General features: G+C 50.9%; 1 protein-coding gene and 1 long non-coding RNA gene across 2 annotated transcripts in view; one reads left to right on the plus strand and one right to left on the minus strand.

Moving 5' to 3' along the window:
* Positions 1 to 20108, minus strand: part of LOC148676507 (uncharacterized) — a 77861-nt gene that overhangs the window by 2488 nt on the left and 55265 nt on the right. The gene's annotated exons all lie outside the window — the stretch shown is intronic.
* Positions 3641 to 15225, plus strand: adamts1 (ADAM metallopeptidase with thrombospondin type 1 motif, 1). Its single transcript, XM_088608477.1, has 9 exons — positions 3641 to 4906; positions 6398 to 6738; positions 7220 to 7352; positions 8019 to 8186; positions 8806 to 9095; positions 9335 to 9521; positions 10036 to 10214; positions 12082 to 12257; positions 12683 to 15225. The coding sequence occupies exons 1-9, from the start codon at positions 4285 to 4287 to the stop codon at positions 13401 to 13403; spliced, it is 2817 nt and encodes a 938-aa protein (XP_088464603.1). The 5' UTR covers positions 3641 to 4284; the 3' UTR covers positions 13404 to 15225.

Consider the following 20108-nt stretch of genomic DNA (forward strand, 5'->3'; position numbering starts at 1 on the left):
TATATATACAATACATACAATATTGTTCCTTATAGTATGTTTAAGTTGGACTGAGTTACTATCCTTTTTATTAACCTCAAACTCCAGAGATTAGGATCAGACGTTTGAAAACATCTGGTCTGATCTGCATCTCTGCTGAGGCCCCACCTGCTCGTCAGTGTAGCCATGATGTGGAAGTGTGATGCTGTAGCCCCACCTCCTGGAGGTCATGAGAACAGTCCTGTCTGACACAGTTCCCCAGCATTTCTTCAAGTCCTAACTGAAAGCACTTCTTGGTGCTGCCTATCACCTCATCAACTCTTTGGGCTGAGCTGTTCTGCTTTCTCTCTGCTTCTGCAAAGCCCTGTATCAGTAATCACAGAAATAATCCCTTGCTTTATTATAGTATTATTCATCCCCTATTATTCCTAAACTATACATGGGAGGGGACCAATTTTATCCTTTTCGAAGTACAGCACCTTCCATACTGTAGATCTCAGCGCACACTGCCTCCCTCCCTCAGCCTTAGATCTCAGCTCACACTGCCTCCTGCCCTCTTCCTCAGCTCTAAATCCTGATCACACTGCCTCCCTCCCTCAGCCTTAGATCTCAGCTCACACTGCCTCCTGCCCTCATCCTCAGCTCTAAATCCTGATCACACTGCCTCCCTCCCTCAGCCTTAGATCTCAGCTCACACTGCCTCCTGCCCTCATCCTCAGCTCTAAATCCTGATCACACTGCCTCCCTCCCTCAGCCTTAGATCTCAGCTCACACTGCCTCCTGCCCTCATCCTCAGCTCTAAATCCTGATCACACTGCCTCCCTCCCTCAGCCTTAGATCTCAGCGCACACTGCCTCCCTCAGCCTTAGATCTCAGCACACACTGATTGCCTCTATATCGCTCAGCCCCTGACTCTATATCCCTGTAACACCATGCCTGTATGCTCAATCAGGTGAACATGTCAACTCCAGAGCTCTTTCCTTAAAATCATGAGTTCACTGTTTTGGCTCGTAGGTCAGTTGTCAGCAGTTGGAGACTGTGGCTGTTCTGTGTCTCTGACGTCGTGGGCTGTGACTAGAAGGAATGATAATTCATGGAGTGGGGCTCAGAGCTTGAATTCCCAGAGCCATCACTGTCCATGAAGTCCATTCCCTTATTCTCTTATAGACGGATTCCTTACAAATCTGCTTGGAAAATTATTGAATCGATAAGGATTAGTAGGGCTTTGAAACGTAAGGTGTCGTGCTGTGGTTTTCACATAAAGTGCAATAATATTTCACGTTATTGTGCCATGTTTTGACAGACCATTCACCTCAGAAATACAACAGCCCTGCTTTGAGAACCGTCTTTTAATCCAGTAATCAGTGGTACAGCACTATAACTGGCAGAAGCGTGGTTGTGCTGTTAACAGCAGCGGTTTGGAGAGAACCTGTGGAATATAATAGCCTCAGAAAATCTGAGAGAAACGCTGTCACACGCCAGGTTTTTCGTTATTCACTCAGCCAGTCTCGTTCAAGCCGTCCATCTTGTCTATATATTCGTCTTTCGAACTCAGTAATGCTGAAATTATCCGTAGGTTGGTTTCTGTGTTAATTTCTCATTTGCGCATAAACTGGTTTCCATGACCTCCTCACCTCAAGTGAACCGACAATGCTCCTAGCAGCTCAACTTTATTGTCAAGACCAGTAGGTTTCGTGATATCCGAGTTCTTGCACTGTTGCGCCGCCACAACTTCTGTATTTATTCGTGGAACACAGATGACCCCTGGCGGTCACAAATAGCATTGCTTATACTCAATTTTGGGGCTAAAGCTGTTTTAAGGTGGTCTGCACCGAAGCTTTCAATCTATAATCATTAAATATGCAGGTACACGCGAGATATAAAGTTAGAAAATCACTCAAATTGTGAATTGATTAGTGATTGGATCTGAGGGACTATGAGAGGGGAGAAGGAGGCAGAGAAAGATTTACTCTTTAGTTACATTGCATGAAACGAGGAGGGAATTTTTTTTTGCTTCCCTAATAACTTTATGTTATGTATATGTATATGTAGTAGTTCAGGTGGGTAGGTGCCACAGCATGCGTAGGCTGCAAAGGAACAAGTAATAGGTTTATTCGATGCTGAAAAAAAGAAGAAAAAAAAGCACACCTCACACCTGAAGAAAGCTCCACGGTGTATATGTATATGTATATGTATATGTACATAACTAATAACTATATATAACTAATTGCAGAATAACGTAATGCATATAACTTATAACTATATATATCTAATCGCGGGATTCACATTATTATTAATAATAATGGTTTGTTCTTGTAAATGTGTCCCTAATTTGTAATGCTTTTGCAACACTGTAATTCTTCGGTCATACAATCACAGCGGTTTGAATTCCTGGGCTGGTGTGGGCTGGTGGTTAGAGCTGAGGGGGGGAGACAGAGGCGGTCAGACCGGGGGGTCATCCTACTCACACCCTGGCGGAACAGCCACGTCAAGCCGGAACACCTGGGAACACGCGACCGCACCGCGACACCGGTGACACGGCTTGCGATTGGGGACGCCTGGGACAGTCCATTACCCTGCTCTTTTCACTCAGAGTCTACCTTCTTTGTCCAAAAAGCACAAATCTAGCGAGATATAGGGTGAACTTAAACCGTTTTGTTTTAAGAGAACAGTTAATCCTCATAAAGTCGCTTTTATGTTTTATGGATGTGCTGAAAGGAATAAGTGACGTTAATGGCGAGCTTCACCTGGCAAGGAGTCAGTTAGATTGGATGAGTAGATGTGATGAATTAGCTGCTACAACTCTTCACATCGGCTGCCCGTGCAATTTACCCAGGGCTGCCGCGATGAGATTCTGAAAGGGTTCTGATTAATGTGAAAGATTGCGAACTGACTACATTTGTTTCTCCTCGAGCAATCTAAACCGTAATCAGAGCAGTCTAAGGTGTATGAATCGTACACAACACTAAAGGGGGCTTTGAAGAAATCGCCGATCCTCAAAAAATACAGAGATCGAGAATCTGGGTCACGTCTAAGACAGTTGTACGGCCTTGCACATCGCAGTATTTTATGAACTGAAAAATTACAAACGTGAAAATGCCCTACATTTCATTAATACGCGGTTATTGCAGTTAAAGCGCTGTGATTCCCAAGGGTGATTACAACGCACGTCGTTTCCTATGGGTGTATGCGCACGGAGCTCAGCTCCGAGTAGTCGCACACGTTTGCAGTTCCGCCGCGCTAAACGGTGGATCGGGCAGAGTCGGGCTGTATCGTATCAGCAGACGAAGTATAAAAGGAGCCGAAAGAAATGCAGAGCAGTAGCGCAGTCCAGAGAGTTTCTGTTCTTTAGCCAGTGACAGAGACTACAATACCGCGCCACCTTAAGTTAAGGGCGCGCTCTCAGCCCGTCCCCTGTCCCTCAGCCCCTCTCCCTCCGAGCGCGGAGAGAAGTGCCACGGCGGACAGCGCTTAAGAGTGACCCCAGGCTGCACGGCTCGCCGCGCTCCGCTCCACAGCCCTGTCCCGCCTGAAAATCCCGTGTCCGGGGTCGCCTTGTCACACGCACACGGCCGGAGTGACCTTGAGCGCGGTCTCTTCAACGGGGGGGGACTGGGGGAGGGTAAAAATATGCGGTGTCACAGGGCTAAATGGGTTTTTAAAAGAAGGAACAAAATACTGACTAAAAGTTTAAAACGATAGTAAATCCATCTGGCAGCCGAGAGTGAAAGAAACGAGAGGGAAAAACCCGCCTACAAGCTGGACATTAAAAAATGAACTTTTTTTCCAGGCGAGAGCGTCCCCTCATGATTGATTATTGTGGCACTGATCCAGTGTTATATATATATATTTTAAAACTGCGTTTTCTTTGCGCACGAAATTTCGCTTCTCTTGAGATCAAAGGGGCTGCAGGAAAGGGGTGGTCCCGCAGTGAGGATATAAAGTCAGCCCGGGACACGGGGAGCTCAGAGAGAACAGGAGGGAGAGTGTGAAAGATATAGACGCAGTGGAGAGCTGCGCTTTACAAAACTCTCCGACAGATACGGGATTCGCTAGAAGAGCGCTTTTCTAACTACACCCTGTTAATACCGGCAACAACACTGAGCCTCTGTCCTCCACAGCAGAATTTACACGGGTATCTCTTTGGACTTCTTTGCTTTTTTTAACTCATACATACTTTACCGACGGGCTGTAGACTTTATTTTTCAGAGGTGCAGGTCGCACGTTGACTTTTTTTTCTTTTCTGTCCTCCGTCATTCATTTGCATCCGTCTCTTAACGTTTTTTTTGAGGACTGCGCGGGGATATGAGGTCCTTCCTGTGTTTTTCGCTTGGTTTCGTGGCCGCTCTGTGCGCGTATGCGGCGCAGAATGTCTGGGAGGAAGGTACCGTGGTACCGGTCCTGCTCGACCCGGCGGTGCTGAGAGAGGCCGGGGACGACCGCCCTCTCAGTCCGGAGGAGAGCGAGAAAGAGGCGCAGAAACGGGTTTACCAGTTGGAAGTGTTTGGCCAACGGATGGTTTTGGACTTGGAGCCGGACCAGACCTTTTTGGCTCCTGGCTTCACGTACCAGGTGGTCGGTACCCCGGGGACCCCAGTGTCCGGGGAGCGGACCGATTCCGACAGTGCGGCGGCGACTGGGTGCTTCTACTCCGGCACTGTCAACGGGGACCCCGGCTCCGGCGCGGCGCTCAACCTCTGCAGCGGGCTGCGGGGCGGCTTCTACCTCCAGGGGTACGAGTACTTCATCCAGCCCCGCAGCAGCGCGGAAGGGGAAGGAGAGCTCCACCTCATCCGCCGCAGGAACACGGGGTCATTGGCCGGGGAAGGCGCTTCCAAATGCGGGGTGAACGAGGAGGAGGAGCGGATAGCTAAGAGCCCCGAGCCGCCGCAGGAGCAAGGACAGCGGAATCCTACCGATCAGACAGGTGAGACGCGCTGAGTGGCTTCTCTCTGTTTTGACTGGTGAGCTGAACTGGAGCCCAGTCGCTAAAGAAGTTGCCTATTTCCCGTGTTTCTACTCTTCAACGAGCAATTGGGGGTTTCTAAAGGCTGCGAACGGGACCGTCCTGTTCTGCTTGTCTGGCTGTCTGCGTGTGCCTTGAGCCGCTGTCCTTCAACGCCGGGTCGAGGTCGGAGCGCACTGCGCCTGGCATCTCTCCGAGAAGAGTGAGCCGACGCAAAAAGGAAATACCTGCCCTTAGGTGTTAAGTGTGTCAGCTGTCATTCGTTTTAACACAGGCTTTTCATTTAGAGTGATGGGAGAGGGATTGCTGACAAATAAACTGAATAAGGAGCTCGGAAGTACTAGAGGGCAGCATAAGTGACAGTGTCGCGGTCTCGTAATGACGGCTTGGTGGTTTCTGGTCAACCCGCTGAAATTTCACAAGGCTTGGAAAGTTGTATTTACTCGCTCAATCGTCCTTGGGCACGAGGTGAAGCTGTGAAGCGCTTTTTAAATATTTCCAAACTCAGTGCAGTCGCAGTCCTTCAAGGGATACGCGTCAACTGCACGCTCGCTGAGAAGTAAAACGTGAAAACGAAATCGCACGGTTCGGCCCTCTTCAATTGTGAGCTAATTAATAATTATCCAAGATTAAAGGAAGGAAGATGAAATTGTGTCCACTGGGAGTCTGAAACGCGGGGCCTCGGTATGCTGTCCGTGCGGTTTGGTTAGAAGGAGGAGCGCTCCTTGACAGACAGAGGACAGGGAGAGCGCGGGGATGGGTCAGCGGGCTCGGGTGGGTGTGCGGTTCGGAATCCGCTCCACCCTTACCACCCCTTACGTCTCCTCCACCTCTCACGGCCTCCGCGCGTTACCACACGCAGAGCGCTGTCCGGCTGGCACCACCACGTCCGGCAGCCGCTCTCCCCGCCTTCCTTCACCGGGAGAAAGGGACGAAGTTTCCTCACGTTTTTGGTGGATGGAGGCGGGAGGTCTGGTACAGACCGCGCGGTGACCAACAGGGGCAGGGGGCGAGGCGGGGCGTGGCGACAGAGCCGCCCTCTGAGAGGCTCACGGCCGCAGCGAAAAGAGGATCTCTCGCCACAGGTTGTACGATATATGACCTTTAGCGGTGTACCTCAGGTCCTTGCTTCTGTTTTTAGAAAGTTAGGACGTTTTCAAAAATCGTTGGCTTTGCCGTTCCTTGTAGATCAAGCGATAACTGTCACGTCAGGCGGCAAGCAGTTAACACCCCACAGCCTCTTTCCTCAAATTGATTGATTTTCTTTGTTTGATTACTGCTGGACAAATAGCTGGTCTCAGGTTCAAGATCTAGCCAGATCTGCTGTCTGATGGCCAGCCTGTGATTGACTCCTGTGAGACTGATCTGCTGTCTAGTGGCCAGCCTGCGATTAGCTCTTGTTTGACTGATCTGCTGTCTGGAGACTAACTGGCTCCTCCCCCTTTCCCCCAGCCCATCACAGATCCCGGCGCTTTGTGTCGACGCCGCGCTATGTGGAGATGTTGCTGGTGGCGGATCGGTCCATGGCAGAATTCCACGGCGCTGGGCTGAAGTCGTACCTCCTGACACTGGTGGCCGTGGCAGCGCGGCTGTACCGCCACCCTACCATCCACAATCCCATCAGCCTGGCCGTGGTGAAGCTCCTGGTGGCACAAGATGAAGGCAGTGGCCCTGAGGTCTCCACCAACGCTGCCCTCACCCTCCGCAACTTCTGCCAGTGGCAGCGCCAGCACAACCCCGCCAGCGACCGGCATCCTGAGCACTATGACACCGCGGTGCTCTTCACCAGGAAGGTATGGCATGGCACAGTCCACAACGCATACAGACAGGACACACGGGTACATGGGTCAACACGCCACACAAACAGGACACACGGGTACATGGGTCAACATGCCACACAAACAGGACACACAAGTACATGGGTCAACATGGCACACAAACAGGGTACACTGGTACACAGGTCAGCATGGCACAGACAGGTACAGAGGGCACACAGGTGGTAAAATCAGAGTACAGGGTCAAAATCGAATGGTAAAAGCTTACCTGGGTACAGTAAAGCCAGATATAAGCCCACAGCAAACCATTTTAACATACAAAAAATATGTGGAGAAACCATGGCAACCTGACTCTGTCAACCTGAAAACACTTTCCAAAGGCTTTTTGGTGCTCCAGAAGCATGGTCAGGGTGCCCCGCTGTCTGTGTGTGAAGAGGTTTGCTCCTGGTACAGGCCACAGCTGACCCCTAACCCCCTCCCTGTGCCCTTCCCCCTGCAGGACCTGTGCGGCGCCCACACCTGCGACACGCTGGGCATGGCCGACGTGGGCACGGTGTGCGACCCCGAGAGGAGCTGCTCCATCATCGAGGACGACGGGCTGCAGGCCGCCTTCACCGTGGCGCACGAGCTGGGTAAGACAGCGGCGAGATGCCAGGGGAGGGGCTCAGCCCCTACTGGGTCACGAGACTGGTCAAGACCCATACTCAGAGGAAGAAAGGCACTATATAGAGGAAACAGACTTCCAAGCAGCTAACAGAGATATAGGGAACAGGTAAAGGTTAATACCTGTGGAGCCTGTGGAGCCTTCTTCAAGTGTGTACACACACCTTCTTCAGTCATATACAGCCAAAACTTTGTGTCTCTTTTCTTTTCCTTTCAGCATAGAATAAACATTTACCTGTTCCTTTTGCATCTCCCTACTCGAACGTCTTTAACAGACATACACATATATAGGGCTCATACTAGTGCTGTATAACTCTGCAGCAGCAAAGAAGGCACACAGCCCCCAGTCACCATAATTACAGCTTGGCTTCATATATTGAGGCAGAAATGGCCACTGTTGTGAATGAACAGTTTTCATTGGTGTTCACCAAGAAATAACAATGGATAATGGACATTGGACACCTCTCAGGAAAGAGTAAGATGCTGATTGTCAGTGAGTTACAGAGACTAGGTGGGCCTGATGATGGGATGTTTCTCAGTTCGATTTCCCCAGCCAGCGAGACGCGTTGCTGGCAGAGGGCGGAGTGCGTCTTCCCTTCCTTGTGGTTTGAGCCCGTGTGTGTGTTGCCCTGCAGGTCACGTGTTCAACATGCCGCACGACGATGCCAAGCAGTGTGCCAGCGTGAACGGTGCCCACTGGGGCTCGCACATGATGGCCTCCACGCTGTCCAACCTCAACCCGCTCAAGCCCTGGTCCCCCTGCAGTGCCCTCATGGTCACGTCCTTCCTGGACAACGGCCACGGTGAGCAGCCGTTACAACAGCGTCAAGCCGTCGAGCGCGTTGGAGGCTTGGGGTAAAGGGAAGGGCTTTTAGAGGGAACAAAGGCTGGAGGAAACTTTCTCTTTTCTCAGAGTGGTGTAAAAGAAAAGGCTTCTCTGAAAAGCATTTATACGAACAGATAGCATCATGTAACTTACATTGAAAAGCAAAAATTCCTTAATGGCATAACCCTATACCCTGTTTTAAATCTTCTTGTTAGTTGCTAAGCCACCACCTCAAGGTGACCTTTCATAAATGTTAGTTTCTTTGTGGTCATAAAGCACCAGCTTTCTTCCTCAGAAGAAAGTCTGACACCTTAGCTTTCTTTAGCATACGTGTGAAGACAAGACAGAGTTTTGCAAAAAAACACTATGATTACTTCTGCTATTGCATATATGATTTATATCAGAGCGAATGCATTGATAAATATCCATTCCTTCAGGGTTTATAGATGGCCTTTCACACAGAATGTGCACATTGTGCTGTGCCCGGCCTTGCACTTCAATGTGTTGGTAATTGCCGGGCTGAGCTGCCCTGGTCCTTTGTGCGTGACACAAGAACCCTGACCCCTGACCCCTGACCTCTACCTGTTCTCCCACAGGTCAGTGCCTGCTGGACAAACCTCAGAAGCCCCAGCCCCTGCCCAAGGCCCTGCCCGGCACGGTGTACGACGCCAACCGGCAGTGCCAGCTGACCTTCGGCGAGGAATCCCGCCACTGCCCCGACGTCAGCAGCACCTGCTCGGCGCTCTGGTGCACGGTGACGGCAGCAGAGGGCATGCTGGTCTGCCAGACCAAGAACTTCCCCTGGGCGGATGGCACGCCCTGCGGCGCCAACAGTTTCTGCCTGGCAGGGCAGTGCCTGACCCAGGCAGAGGCCGCTCATTTCCAGGTGAGTAGCAGCTGAAGACTTCCAGGGGTGGAGAAATTATAGTAGGTTTTTGCACAAACACAATACAACACAAGCGAGACAGCTCAGCTTTATGGAAAGATCCGTCATCTCCAAATCAGAGCAGAAAACACTGTGATTGGTCAAACTGAGCCCCGATTGTGGGCTCTCTGGGTAGGGAGTTGGCAGTGTTTGGATGTGCTCCTGCCAGGGGTCTAACAGTGGCATCTTCTGCATTTCAGACCCCAGTGAACGGCGGCTGGGGAGCGTGGGGTCCCTGGGGCGACTGCTCACGCACCTGTGGCGGCGGGGTTCAGTACTCCTTCCGGGACTGTGACAACCCCCAGCCCAAGAACGGTGGCAAGTACTGCGAGGGCAAGAGGATCCAGTACCGATCTTGCAACACCCAGGACTGCCCCGACAACAATGGTAAGAGTGCCCCGTGCTGGACAGAGCAAAATTTGCAAAATTTGTGGTCAAGCTGTTTTGCTGTTATTTTAGTGATCTTCAGCAGCCAGGTCAATGAAGTCATTAAGAATCAATGAATGTAAGGAGAGTCTCTCAATAGCCCCTTGATGGAAGGTCAGAACAAAGTTTAACCAGCATCTGTTCTCTGATGTGTGCAGCACTATCATGAATTATTGAAAAGTGACTCGTGAAAGAATTAAAGATTGCTTTAGCAGTTCATGAACTTCCCAAACCTGTAGTCTGTTCAGTCTTGCCTGCTTAAGGCCTGGTCTGCCGCCTCCCTGCCTGGACGTACAGGCTCCAGATGTGCTGCAGTGGTTCCTCTGTGGTTTCGCTAACAGGCTGCTCTAAAGGCTCTTCTCTCGCCACACTTCCACCCGTGGGTTTGGATGGTCGGAGGACTCTGCGGAAGATGGATCGGTGTGGTTGTTGAGGTGGGCCTGTGACCACACTCTCTCTCTCTCGTCCTCCCCAGGGCTGTCGTTCCGAGAGGAGCAGTGCCTGGCCCACAATGAAATCTCCTCCCAGCTGTCCTTTGGCTCCGGCCCGGCTGTGGAGTGGGTCCCCAAGTATGCAGGGGTGTCGCCCAAGGACCGCTGCAAGCTGGTGTGCCGGGCCAAGGGTACCGGGTACTTCTTCATCTTGAAGCCCAAGGTGAGGTTCGGAGAAGAGGCTCTTCAGAACATTAAATAATGTCTGTCTGAGAAGAGCAGAGAATTAGATCCATCTGAGCTGACCACTGAGTGACACTCTTTCTTACAGAGCTGACCTCTCTATCACGGACACTCTCACACTCTCACACTCCTCTCAACTGACACTCTCACACAGAGCTGAGCACACTCCTCTCCACTGACACTCACACACAGAGCTGAGCACACTCCACTGACACTCTCACACACAGAGCTGAGCACACTCCTCTCCACTGACACTCACACACAGAGCTGAGCACACTCCTCTCCACTGACACTCTCACACACAGAGCTGAGCACACTCCTCTCCACTGACACTCTCACACACAGAGCTGAGCACACTCCTCGCCACTGACACTCTCACACACATAGCTGAGCACACTCCTCTCCACTGACACTCTCACACACAGAGCTTAGCACACTCCTCGCCACTGACACTCTCACATACAGAGCTGAGCACACTCCTCTCCACTGACACTCACACACAGAGCTGAGCACACTCCACTGACACTCACACAGAGCTGAGCACACTCCTCTCCACTGACACTCACACACAGAGCTGAGCACACTCCTCTCCACTGACACTCACACACAGAGCTGAGCACACTCCTCTCCACTGACACTCACACACAGAGCTGAGCACACTCCACTGACACTCACACAGAGCTGAGCACACTCCTCTCCACTGACACTCACACACAGAGCTGAGCACACTCCTCTCCACTGACACTCTCACACACAGAGCTGAGCACACTCCTCTCCACTGACACTCTCACACACAGAGCTGAGCACACTCCTCTCCACTGACACTCACACACAGAGCTGAGCACACTCCTCTCCACTGAGACTCTCACACACAGAGCTGAGCACACTCCTCTCCACTGACACTCTCACACACAGAGCTGAGCACACTCCTCGCCACTGACACACTCTCACAGAGCTGAGCACACTCCTCGCCACTGACACTCTCACACACAGAGCTGAGCACACTCCTCGCCACTGACACTCTCACACACAGAGCTGAGCACACTCCTCGCCACTGACACACTCTCACAGAGCTGAGCACACTCCTTTCCACTGACACTCTCACACAGAGCTGAGCACACTCCTCTCCACCAACACACTCACACACAGATCTGAGCACACTCCTCTCCACTGACACTCTCTCACACAGAGCTGAGCACACTCCTCTCCACCAACACACTCACACACAGATCTGAGCACACTCCTCTCCACTGACACTCACACACAGAGCTGAGCACACTCCTCTCCACTGACACACTCTCACAGAGCTGAGCACACTCCTCTCCACTGACACTCTCTCACACAGAGCTGAGCACACTCCTCTCCACCAACACACTCACACACAGATCTGAGCACACTCCTCTCCACTGACACTCTCACACACAGAGCTGAGCACACTCCTCTCCACTGACACTCAAACACAGAGCTGAGCACACTCCTCTCCACTGACACTCTCACACACAGATCTGAGCACACTCCTCTCCACTGACACTCTCACACAGAGCTGAGCACACTCCTCTCCACTGACACTCTCACACAGAGCTGAGCACACTCCTCTCCACTGACACTCTCACACAGAGCTGAGCACACTCCTCTCCACCGACACTGTCACACAGAGCTGAGCACACTCCTCTCCACTGACACTCTCACACAGAGCTGAGCACACTCCTCTCCACTGACACTCTCACACAGAGCTGAGCACACTCCTCTCCACCGACACTCTCTCGCAGACACTCTGTTGCCAGTCTGCAGTGCCCTTGCAGTTCCTGCCTTGCTGACACATCTGCTGTTGCTCTCTGCTGCCCCAGGTGGCTGACGGCACACCCTGCAGCCCGGACTCCACCTCGGTGTGCGTGCAGGGTCAGTGCGTGAAGGCCGGCTGCGACCGCGTCATCGGCTCCAGCAAGCGGTTCGACAAGTGCGGCGTCTGCGGGGGAGACGGCTCCTCCTGCAAGAAGGTCACGGGGTCACTGGACCGTGCAAAGTGAGTTCCCTCTGCCCAGAGCCCGCTACCCACATACCCCGGTTCTAGCGCAGGTCCTTCGGCACATCCGGCTCGTTAATCGAATAAGTGAATGGGTGATCCAATAATTAACCAACTAAGCTGCCTGCACCAAAATTATTCCACCATCCACTTGCAGATTTCCTGCAGGTTCCTGATGGAGATGGTAGAAAAATAGAGATATATTTTATTGTTAGAGAAAGATTAGCCCCTAGGTGCCGGGAATCTAGCTCAGATGTTTCATGTGGCAGTCGGGAATTCTACCAATGAACCACCGGCGCGTCGTCAGCGCCCGATGGAGATGGTACAATCCCAGACACGGCAGACACACACATGACATGATACATGGGTCATCTGCGTGTGTGTGTAACTCAGCCATCCGACGCCCCCTTCTCTCTGTCTCTCAGGCCGGGCTATCAGGACGTGGTGACCATCCCCGCCGGGGCCACCCACATCGACGTCAAGCAGCGCGGGGCAGGGGGCGGGCGGCACGACAGCAGCTACCTGGCCATCCGCCGGCAGGACGGCTCGTACGCACTGAACGGCGAGTACACGCTGACCACGCTGGAGACGGACATCTCCCTGCGGGGCTCCCTGCTGCGCTACAGCGGCTCGTCGGCCGTGCTGGAGCGCATCCGCAGCTTCGGCCCGCTAGCCGAGCCCATCACCATCCAGGTGCTGTCAGTGGGCGAGGCCCCCCGGCCCCGCGTCAAGTACAGCTACTTCGCCCCCCGCCCGGCGCCGCGCCGCCCCGCCTCCTCCTTCAACGCCATCCAGGAAACGGCTGCGGCCGAGTGGGCCCTGCGCGAGTGGGGCGCCTGCTCCCGGAGCTGCGGGGGGGGCGTGCAGCGCCGCGCCGTTGAGTGCCTGGACCCCCGGGGCCGCCCCTCTTCCGACTGCCCCCCCGAGCTGCGCCCCCCGAGCACGCGCAGCTGCGCCCCCGCCCCCTGCCCCCACTGGCTGCTGGGAGACTGGTCAGCCTGCTCCAAGACCTGCGGGCGTGGCTTCCGCAAGCGGCTGCTAAGGTGCGTGGGGCAGGATGGCCGCGCCCTCCCACAGGACAGCTGCGACCCCAAGGACCGGCCGCGACCCTTGCTTGACCTCTGCAGCCCTGGCGCCTGCCCCTAGAGAGCAGTAGAGAGCGGTGGAGACTGGCGGCCGTCAGGCCATCTTGACGTCTTGGTCGTCTCGCCACGCAGGAGAGCGAATCATCTCCCTCTTCCTCGGCAGAGACGTTTTAACCTCCGCCTTGTTAACCCCCCTCTTCTCGTTTTCGGCTGGACTGCGTTGTGACCGAAAACATACAAGTATATGAGTATTTAGCGCAACTGAACTCCATACATTCCCAAACTTCACAAAGAGCAAAAAGAAGCAAGGTTTTTTTTTTCCCTGCGTGTGCCTGTTTGGAACATGTTTACAGTTTTTTTCAAGACAATTGCTTCGGTCCTGAACTGAAGCTGGAGCTGAGCTGCAAGGCCGTGCAGGGCTATTTTTGTTGGGAGTAGAGAAGAAGAAAATCGAGTTTTTTGGCCGAGTAGTGCCCACGGCGCCAGCGCTGCCGGAGAGAGGACTGTTGATGTGGCACCACAGGCTCGCCTGCCACGCTCTGAAACCCGCAGGACTGGCCAGGGCTGAGCACCGGCTCTTCTGCCCACTGTGGATCTGGCTACAGTTGGCACCCTGTGGGTACAGTAGCGTTTCAGTTTAAGAAACGGAGCAGATGGGGAGTCGGGCACACTTCTGTGTTTAGAATGCTGCTTTGAATGCCGGTTTTGTGTTAGAGGGACAGCTTGCGTGTGTGTGTTCTGTCTGTCGGAGAAACACTGAGACACACAGGAGTTCATTTTTAGACTCTGCGGAGTGTATATCCTCAGCTCCTGTCTGGACTGGAGTTCCCTGCGACAGCCTTTGCCGGCTCTGGTGTGGTGTGGGAAGAGAAGGTGTGTGTAAGTGTGTGTGGGAGGGCTTGTTCGTGATAGATAGCCTTGGCAGCCCTAAAGCACTCCCAACCTACCTCAGCACTGAAGGGCACAGCTCGAGTCCTCCTTCCCAGCATCCTCCAGTCTCCCTCCAGACGGGCTATACAAGCTGCTATTGGTCCAAGTGTGCGCACCGTTACCCAGTGTCTTTCGGAATGGGAGGACTGTCCCAGCAGACACTCCTGGTCTCCGCAGGGCTGAAGATTGTGCACTGGACTGCTGAGCAGTGCTGTTTCTACTCCCGCACAAAGGGCACAACATGACATGAACAAACAGTGGACTGTCTTTTCTTTTAAAAATGCTAAACAGCTGTCTCAGTGACCTCTGTACAGCCTGTGAATGTTGGGCACAATCTCTGGTTACGCAGTTTTGAGTGGTGTGTGTGTTCAGTGTGTCAGGGAGGCGTTCTGAGTGGTGAGTGTGTTTAGTGCATTTGGTGAGCCTGCTCAGTGTGCAGTGTGTTCGGTGCTGAGAGTGTATTCTCACTATGTTGAATGGTGAGTGTGTTCTGTGCTCAGAGTGTCTTCTGGCTTGTTGGATGGTGGGGTGTGTGCAGCGTGTTGAGTGATGAGTGTTAAGGTGGAGAGTATGTTCAGTGTGTCTTCTGGTATGTTGACTGGCGAGTTTGTTCAGTGCGTCAGTGATGTTGTGTTCAGGTGGAGAGGGGGTGTCACAATCAGCCCTGAGCTCCCCCCTGGAGAGGGAGTCTCCACGCTGTGTGTCTGTCTTCTACTTCATAAGTACGTCTCTCCTGCCTTCTGAGAAGGAATGTTATTAGATATGTTTTTGTACAGATACTGCAGACATTATTTATTTTTGTACAGCCTGTTTAATATAATCTTTATAATAAGTTATCGCTTTTTTATGATATTATTGTTATTGAAAAGATCAGAAGGGAGTAGAGTGTACAGAGTATTTATACAGTATTATATATTAGGTTTATGAAAAAAAATTAAACAGAGACCTTTGAACTTCCTGCGTCCCGTTTTTTTTTACTTTGGGCTGGGGAAGACTCTGGTGGGCTGAGGGGGTGACTCATCGGGGGATTGGGGTGTTGTTGATGCATTTCTGGATGATATCCTTAAATAACAATAGAAACCGCACATGAAGATCCAGCCATGAGCTCATGGCAAGCTGGGAGATAAACCAGCCTCTCAGATCCCAGTATTCAGAAGCAGGACATGGTCCCAAGCTGTGAATTAGCACTGGAAAGTCATATTGGGGTAACACTTCAGTTTCGGGGTATCAAATGACACTTGACAAAAAGGTATGTATGAGTAAAGAATGCTTCAGATGTAATAACATTTAGCACTTTTTTAATTTAACACACAGTTAATCATTGACAAGAAATGGTAATTAACAGCTTATTAACCCTGTTGAGGCTCCTGTCGAGTCTATCTTTGCCCCCTGCCTGCATTAGATCATAGCTTCACACAGGGCCACCCCCGCTTCAGTCTCAGTCCTTTGCCAACAAGTCTTCGCACCAAGAGCAGTGTTCCCACCAAGGGGAAGCTAGGAGCAGGGGCCGACTTGGTCTTCCATGACCAACCCAGTGCCACCTTGCTCTGTTCCGGATATTTCTCAAAATTCTTGAGAATTTCTATTGCATTTCTCAAAGAAATTTGCTTTAGAAGTCTTACTTCTAAAGCGTTCCCCACCCCCGCCACTCTTCTGCTACAGGGGAAATTCCCTGAGAGTGAGCTAGCAATGAGCTTGTTCTAAATTTAGTGAGTAAATACACGTGTGCCACACACAACTCCAGTTCGATGGTCCCAGGAAGCACAGTGCTGTGTTTGTCTCAGGCAGCAGAGAACCGCCGGAGGGGTGTGGGGGGGGGGGGGGTGGTCTCTGCTCCAAACCCTCCCCCCATTTCAGACTTGGTCGATTAACTGGCTGTCATGGTACATGTGGGAGCCATTATACCTGCATTCGTCTGTGATGCAGAAATTCAGGCCTAACTGCTGGGTCATGCAAGGAAGTCTGAATGAGACAGGCAGGGGGTCACGGAGCTCACCGAGGAAAAGTCCTTTTGATTTTAATGGGGAAAACTGCTGGAGACCGAGGCAATTCCAGACTGTGTGAGGTCTCTCTCTCTCTCTCACTCTCCTCAACAAAGTTGAAAGGGCTTGCATTGCCCCGTGATAAAACAATCAAAAGACATGCCTACACCAGGAGGCATTCTAAACATTTGTCCAGCGGACGGCCTGCGCTTTCACACAGAAATGGCAGAGTGACCCAACCACGCACAGAAAGTTAAACAAACCCGGGAGGGATATCGCCGTTCCGACACATGGAGAACATTGTTTTTTTTTGCCAAACAATTATTTTTTGTCCAAATCCAGAGCAGCATGTGTGTAGGAGTCGCGTGAACTGTGCCCAGGGTAACTCGGGAGCACAAAAGCACGATTCATGGCTATTGTAGGAGTCGGCTTTTCTTTTTTTTTTTGCGCCCATCAGACATTCCTGCACTGCTGAATCGGCTCACTGTGCGAGTGATGCTCATGGCGGGTGCCGTGATTAAACCTCGAACTGTTTCCTGCCGCAGGAAGGGGGGGCTCTCTGGCCAGGAGGCGAGAGGGGGCTGATGGGATGTGGGGTGTGGGTTGGAGGGTCCTCTCTGTGGTTTCTGGAATGTGTGTCTTATCTCTGAACGGGGGAAGGGTGGGGGGGCTGCAGGAATCTGGAATATTTCACTGTGAAGTGTGCCTGCTGCAATGTGGAGGAGCTTCCTGATTCCTTTGGATCGGTCAGCTGTGTGCCTGAGAGCTGGGGATGAATTGGACTGGCTGGACAGGACTGGACTGGGTGTACACAGCTGGTGTCCACTGTTTCTGTCTTCAGAGATTTTAAATAGCTTTCAAACGACAGCACATCCATCCACGTACTAACTACTTCGTCTTATTCAGGATGAAATTCTTCTATTCAGGGTCACCGAGAAGCCGGAGCCAATCCCAGAAAGCAAATGGAGCAAGGCAGGATTCACCACCATGGGCAGGACACCAGTCCATCACAGGGCACACACAGACACAAACACACACCAGGGCCGGTTTTTACCAGAAGCCAATTAACCAGCAAGCTTGTATTTGAACAGTGGGAGGAAACCCACGCCAACATGGGGAGAGCATGCAAACTCCACACAGACAGCACCCGGGGAACTGGACCCAGGGTCTAGCTCTGCAAGGAACAAGGAAGCGATCCTAACCACTGCGCCACCCTGCCGTTCTACCAAACACAAAGTTGTAATTATGTGTATAATTACAGGGCCATAAAGCAATCCACAGTGTCTAGTATAAATTAAATCTTGAAGTCCAGATGAAGAGACCAGGCTTCTTTCAAGTGGAGGTCATTTTTTGTCTTTATTTATTCACTCTAAAATGATCTGTGGAAATAAGGGGTTTTAAGCTACTGTAAATGTCTAGTTTTAGATTCTCAGTAACAAATTGCCAGTTTTGTGTGGCAGTGTATAATGTATGCGTGTCCTGAGGAACTGTAATGTTTTTCTCCAGTGGTGGGAAAGACAAGCTGACTACTGCCGACAAAGCAGATAAAGTTAGAATAAAGCAAATCTTTTACCTGGTCTCAAACCATTATTGCCTCAATCTGTGCCGTGCATTGGTTTTTCAGTGAGCACATGCAGAAACCCCATTTCCAAAAAAGCCTGTATCAGATTTGTAAATGATAAAATGTGGGTAAACGTCCCATTTTTTGCACTTTTACCATGTTCTATTTTAGTTTAAGTACAGATGTCTATGGTTCTATCATGCCTTTACTTGTGTTTTCCCTTCGGGATCAATTAAGTCTTATCTATCTTGACTATATCGGATAACAAGAATACTGCAGTCTAGGAGTGGGAATATTTACCACACAGTATAAAACGTTACCCATTATCCAAACTAGTAAAATCGAGGCTTTTTGAAACCACAGCAACATTATAGCAAAACCACAGTAATAATGCAAAACTATGGCCGTCCTTCCATCGGGAAGGGCCTAATTAATCCTGGTTCCAAGTACTTGCAGGGCTCCAGGAAAAATCATCTGGTCATGGTGAGTTATTGCCTCGTAGGCTGGGCAGCGACCCAGCGCAATAAGCAGACTGGTAGGATCTGTGATCCTGATGGCCGTCTATACGGCGGCAGCCCACACACTGCGACAGGCTGGATATTCGCCACAGCGTCACCTTTATTTTAAAGAGGATGCTATACCATTTCTATCCGCTAGGTGGCAGAGTGCTCTAAAACTCGAATTTTCAACCCTGTAATTGTTCAGGAATTTACGAGATACAGCTCCTCAACTCCTACTCCTGAGGAGAGAACAGCTTATCAACAACTGCGGTTTTTATCAAGTGGCTGTGTGTGTCTCTCACATTTTCTTTTACTGGAATGTGCACACATACGTGTGCATTTAGACTGTAGATACATCATTCTTAAACAGAGGAAGGAGATACAATGTGGTTTAAAGCTTTCCTTCTCTTTGTTACAGTGAGTAAGAGCTAAGGCAAGAGTTACCCTTTGCAATGTCTATCCAATAACTCAGACCCCAACTCTAACTCTAACACTTAATTCAGATCCAACCCTCACAAAATCCCAACCTGTTGATTCAATCTCCAATGTTTACCACTATCCTAAACCTGAGCCAACCCCTTAATCTCAAGACCTTAAAAAGAACAGCACTAATTTTACATACAGGACATACTGGAAGTTAGACTTAATCACAGCATTCTGTAGTTTCTGCTATAGAATGTACAGTGTGTAAAGTTGTATACATGGAATAAATGAGCATCAGAACCAGACAAGCAGAGCACACGTAACACCAGACGCAAGAGGGAGGCACAAACACTACAAGTAGCACATTTACTACAACACAATCTGTTCTCACTCAGGATAAGAGTAATGACATGAGAATAAGGAAGACAAGAAGAGAGAGAATGGACCAATAGACTCACAGCAATAAGGTTTCTGTGTTGTTAGTACTTGAAACACTTTACACAAAAATCTCTGTGGCTAAGGATCTGCGCCTGTGGCCGGAAGGCTGCTAGTTCAAATCCTACAGCCAGCAGAGGAATCCTCTTCTGTCAGGCCCCTGAGCAAGGCCCTTAACCCCCACTGCTCCAGGGGTGTTGTATAAATGGCTGACCCTGCCCTCTGACCCCAAGCTTCTCTCTCCCTGTCTGTGTGTCTTGTGGAGAGCAAGCTGAGGTATGCAAAAAGACAAATTCCTAAAACAAGGAATTGTATATGGCCAAAAAAGTGATGCAATTAACAGACAACTTTTATAGACAGATCTGAGAAACATGAGATGATCTGCGCAGCTTCCCTTGTCTGGGAGCCCTAGTTTTTTTACAGAGCAGTCAAGGGATACAATCCACAAGTCCAGATTTAGTATGCTAGGGAAAGAGTAATTCCAGCTGGGAACGCAATAAAATCAACAATGCAATGACAAATCTAGACTCGCATTTGCTTGGCAAACACAGTCATTCCTCTCTGGAATTGAAAGGTCGGTTGAAAAATGATTCAGATTTCGAAACAGAAGGCGACCACAGGAGAATCCATGGCCTTCTGTCCTGTCAGGAAACGTTCTGTTCCCCATTTAAAAAGGAGTTTAAACTTCGACCTCACCTTCCAAACCCTGGCCCCTCGCTGTAGATCTCATCAATAGGTTCGAAACTGTCAGTCTGCGAGTGAAGCACATGTGCCCTCTGGTTGGGACGAGCCCAGGTGAACACAATCTCTGCCCCCTTCACAGCAGGACAGCTAAGCCCTGTGAAGGGGAGGGGAGGTCTTCTTGTTTCAGCTCCACCTGAGATCTGACAGCTCATCCTGAGCCTGTTGTCTCGTTAGTTTGGCCGATCTCCCAA

Source organism: Lepisosteus platostomus, chromosome 2 (genome assembly GCF_059453375.1).
Source record: "Lepisosteus platostomus isolate fLepPlt1 chromosome 2, fLepPlt1.hap1, whole genome shotgun sequence".
NCBI lineage: Eukaryota > Metazoa > Chordata > Actinopteri > Semionotiformes > Lepisosteidae > Lepisosteus > Lepisosteus platostomus.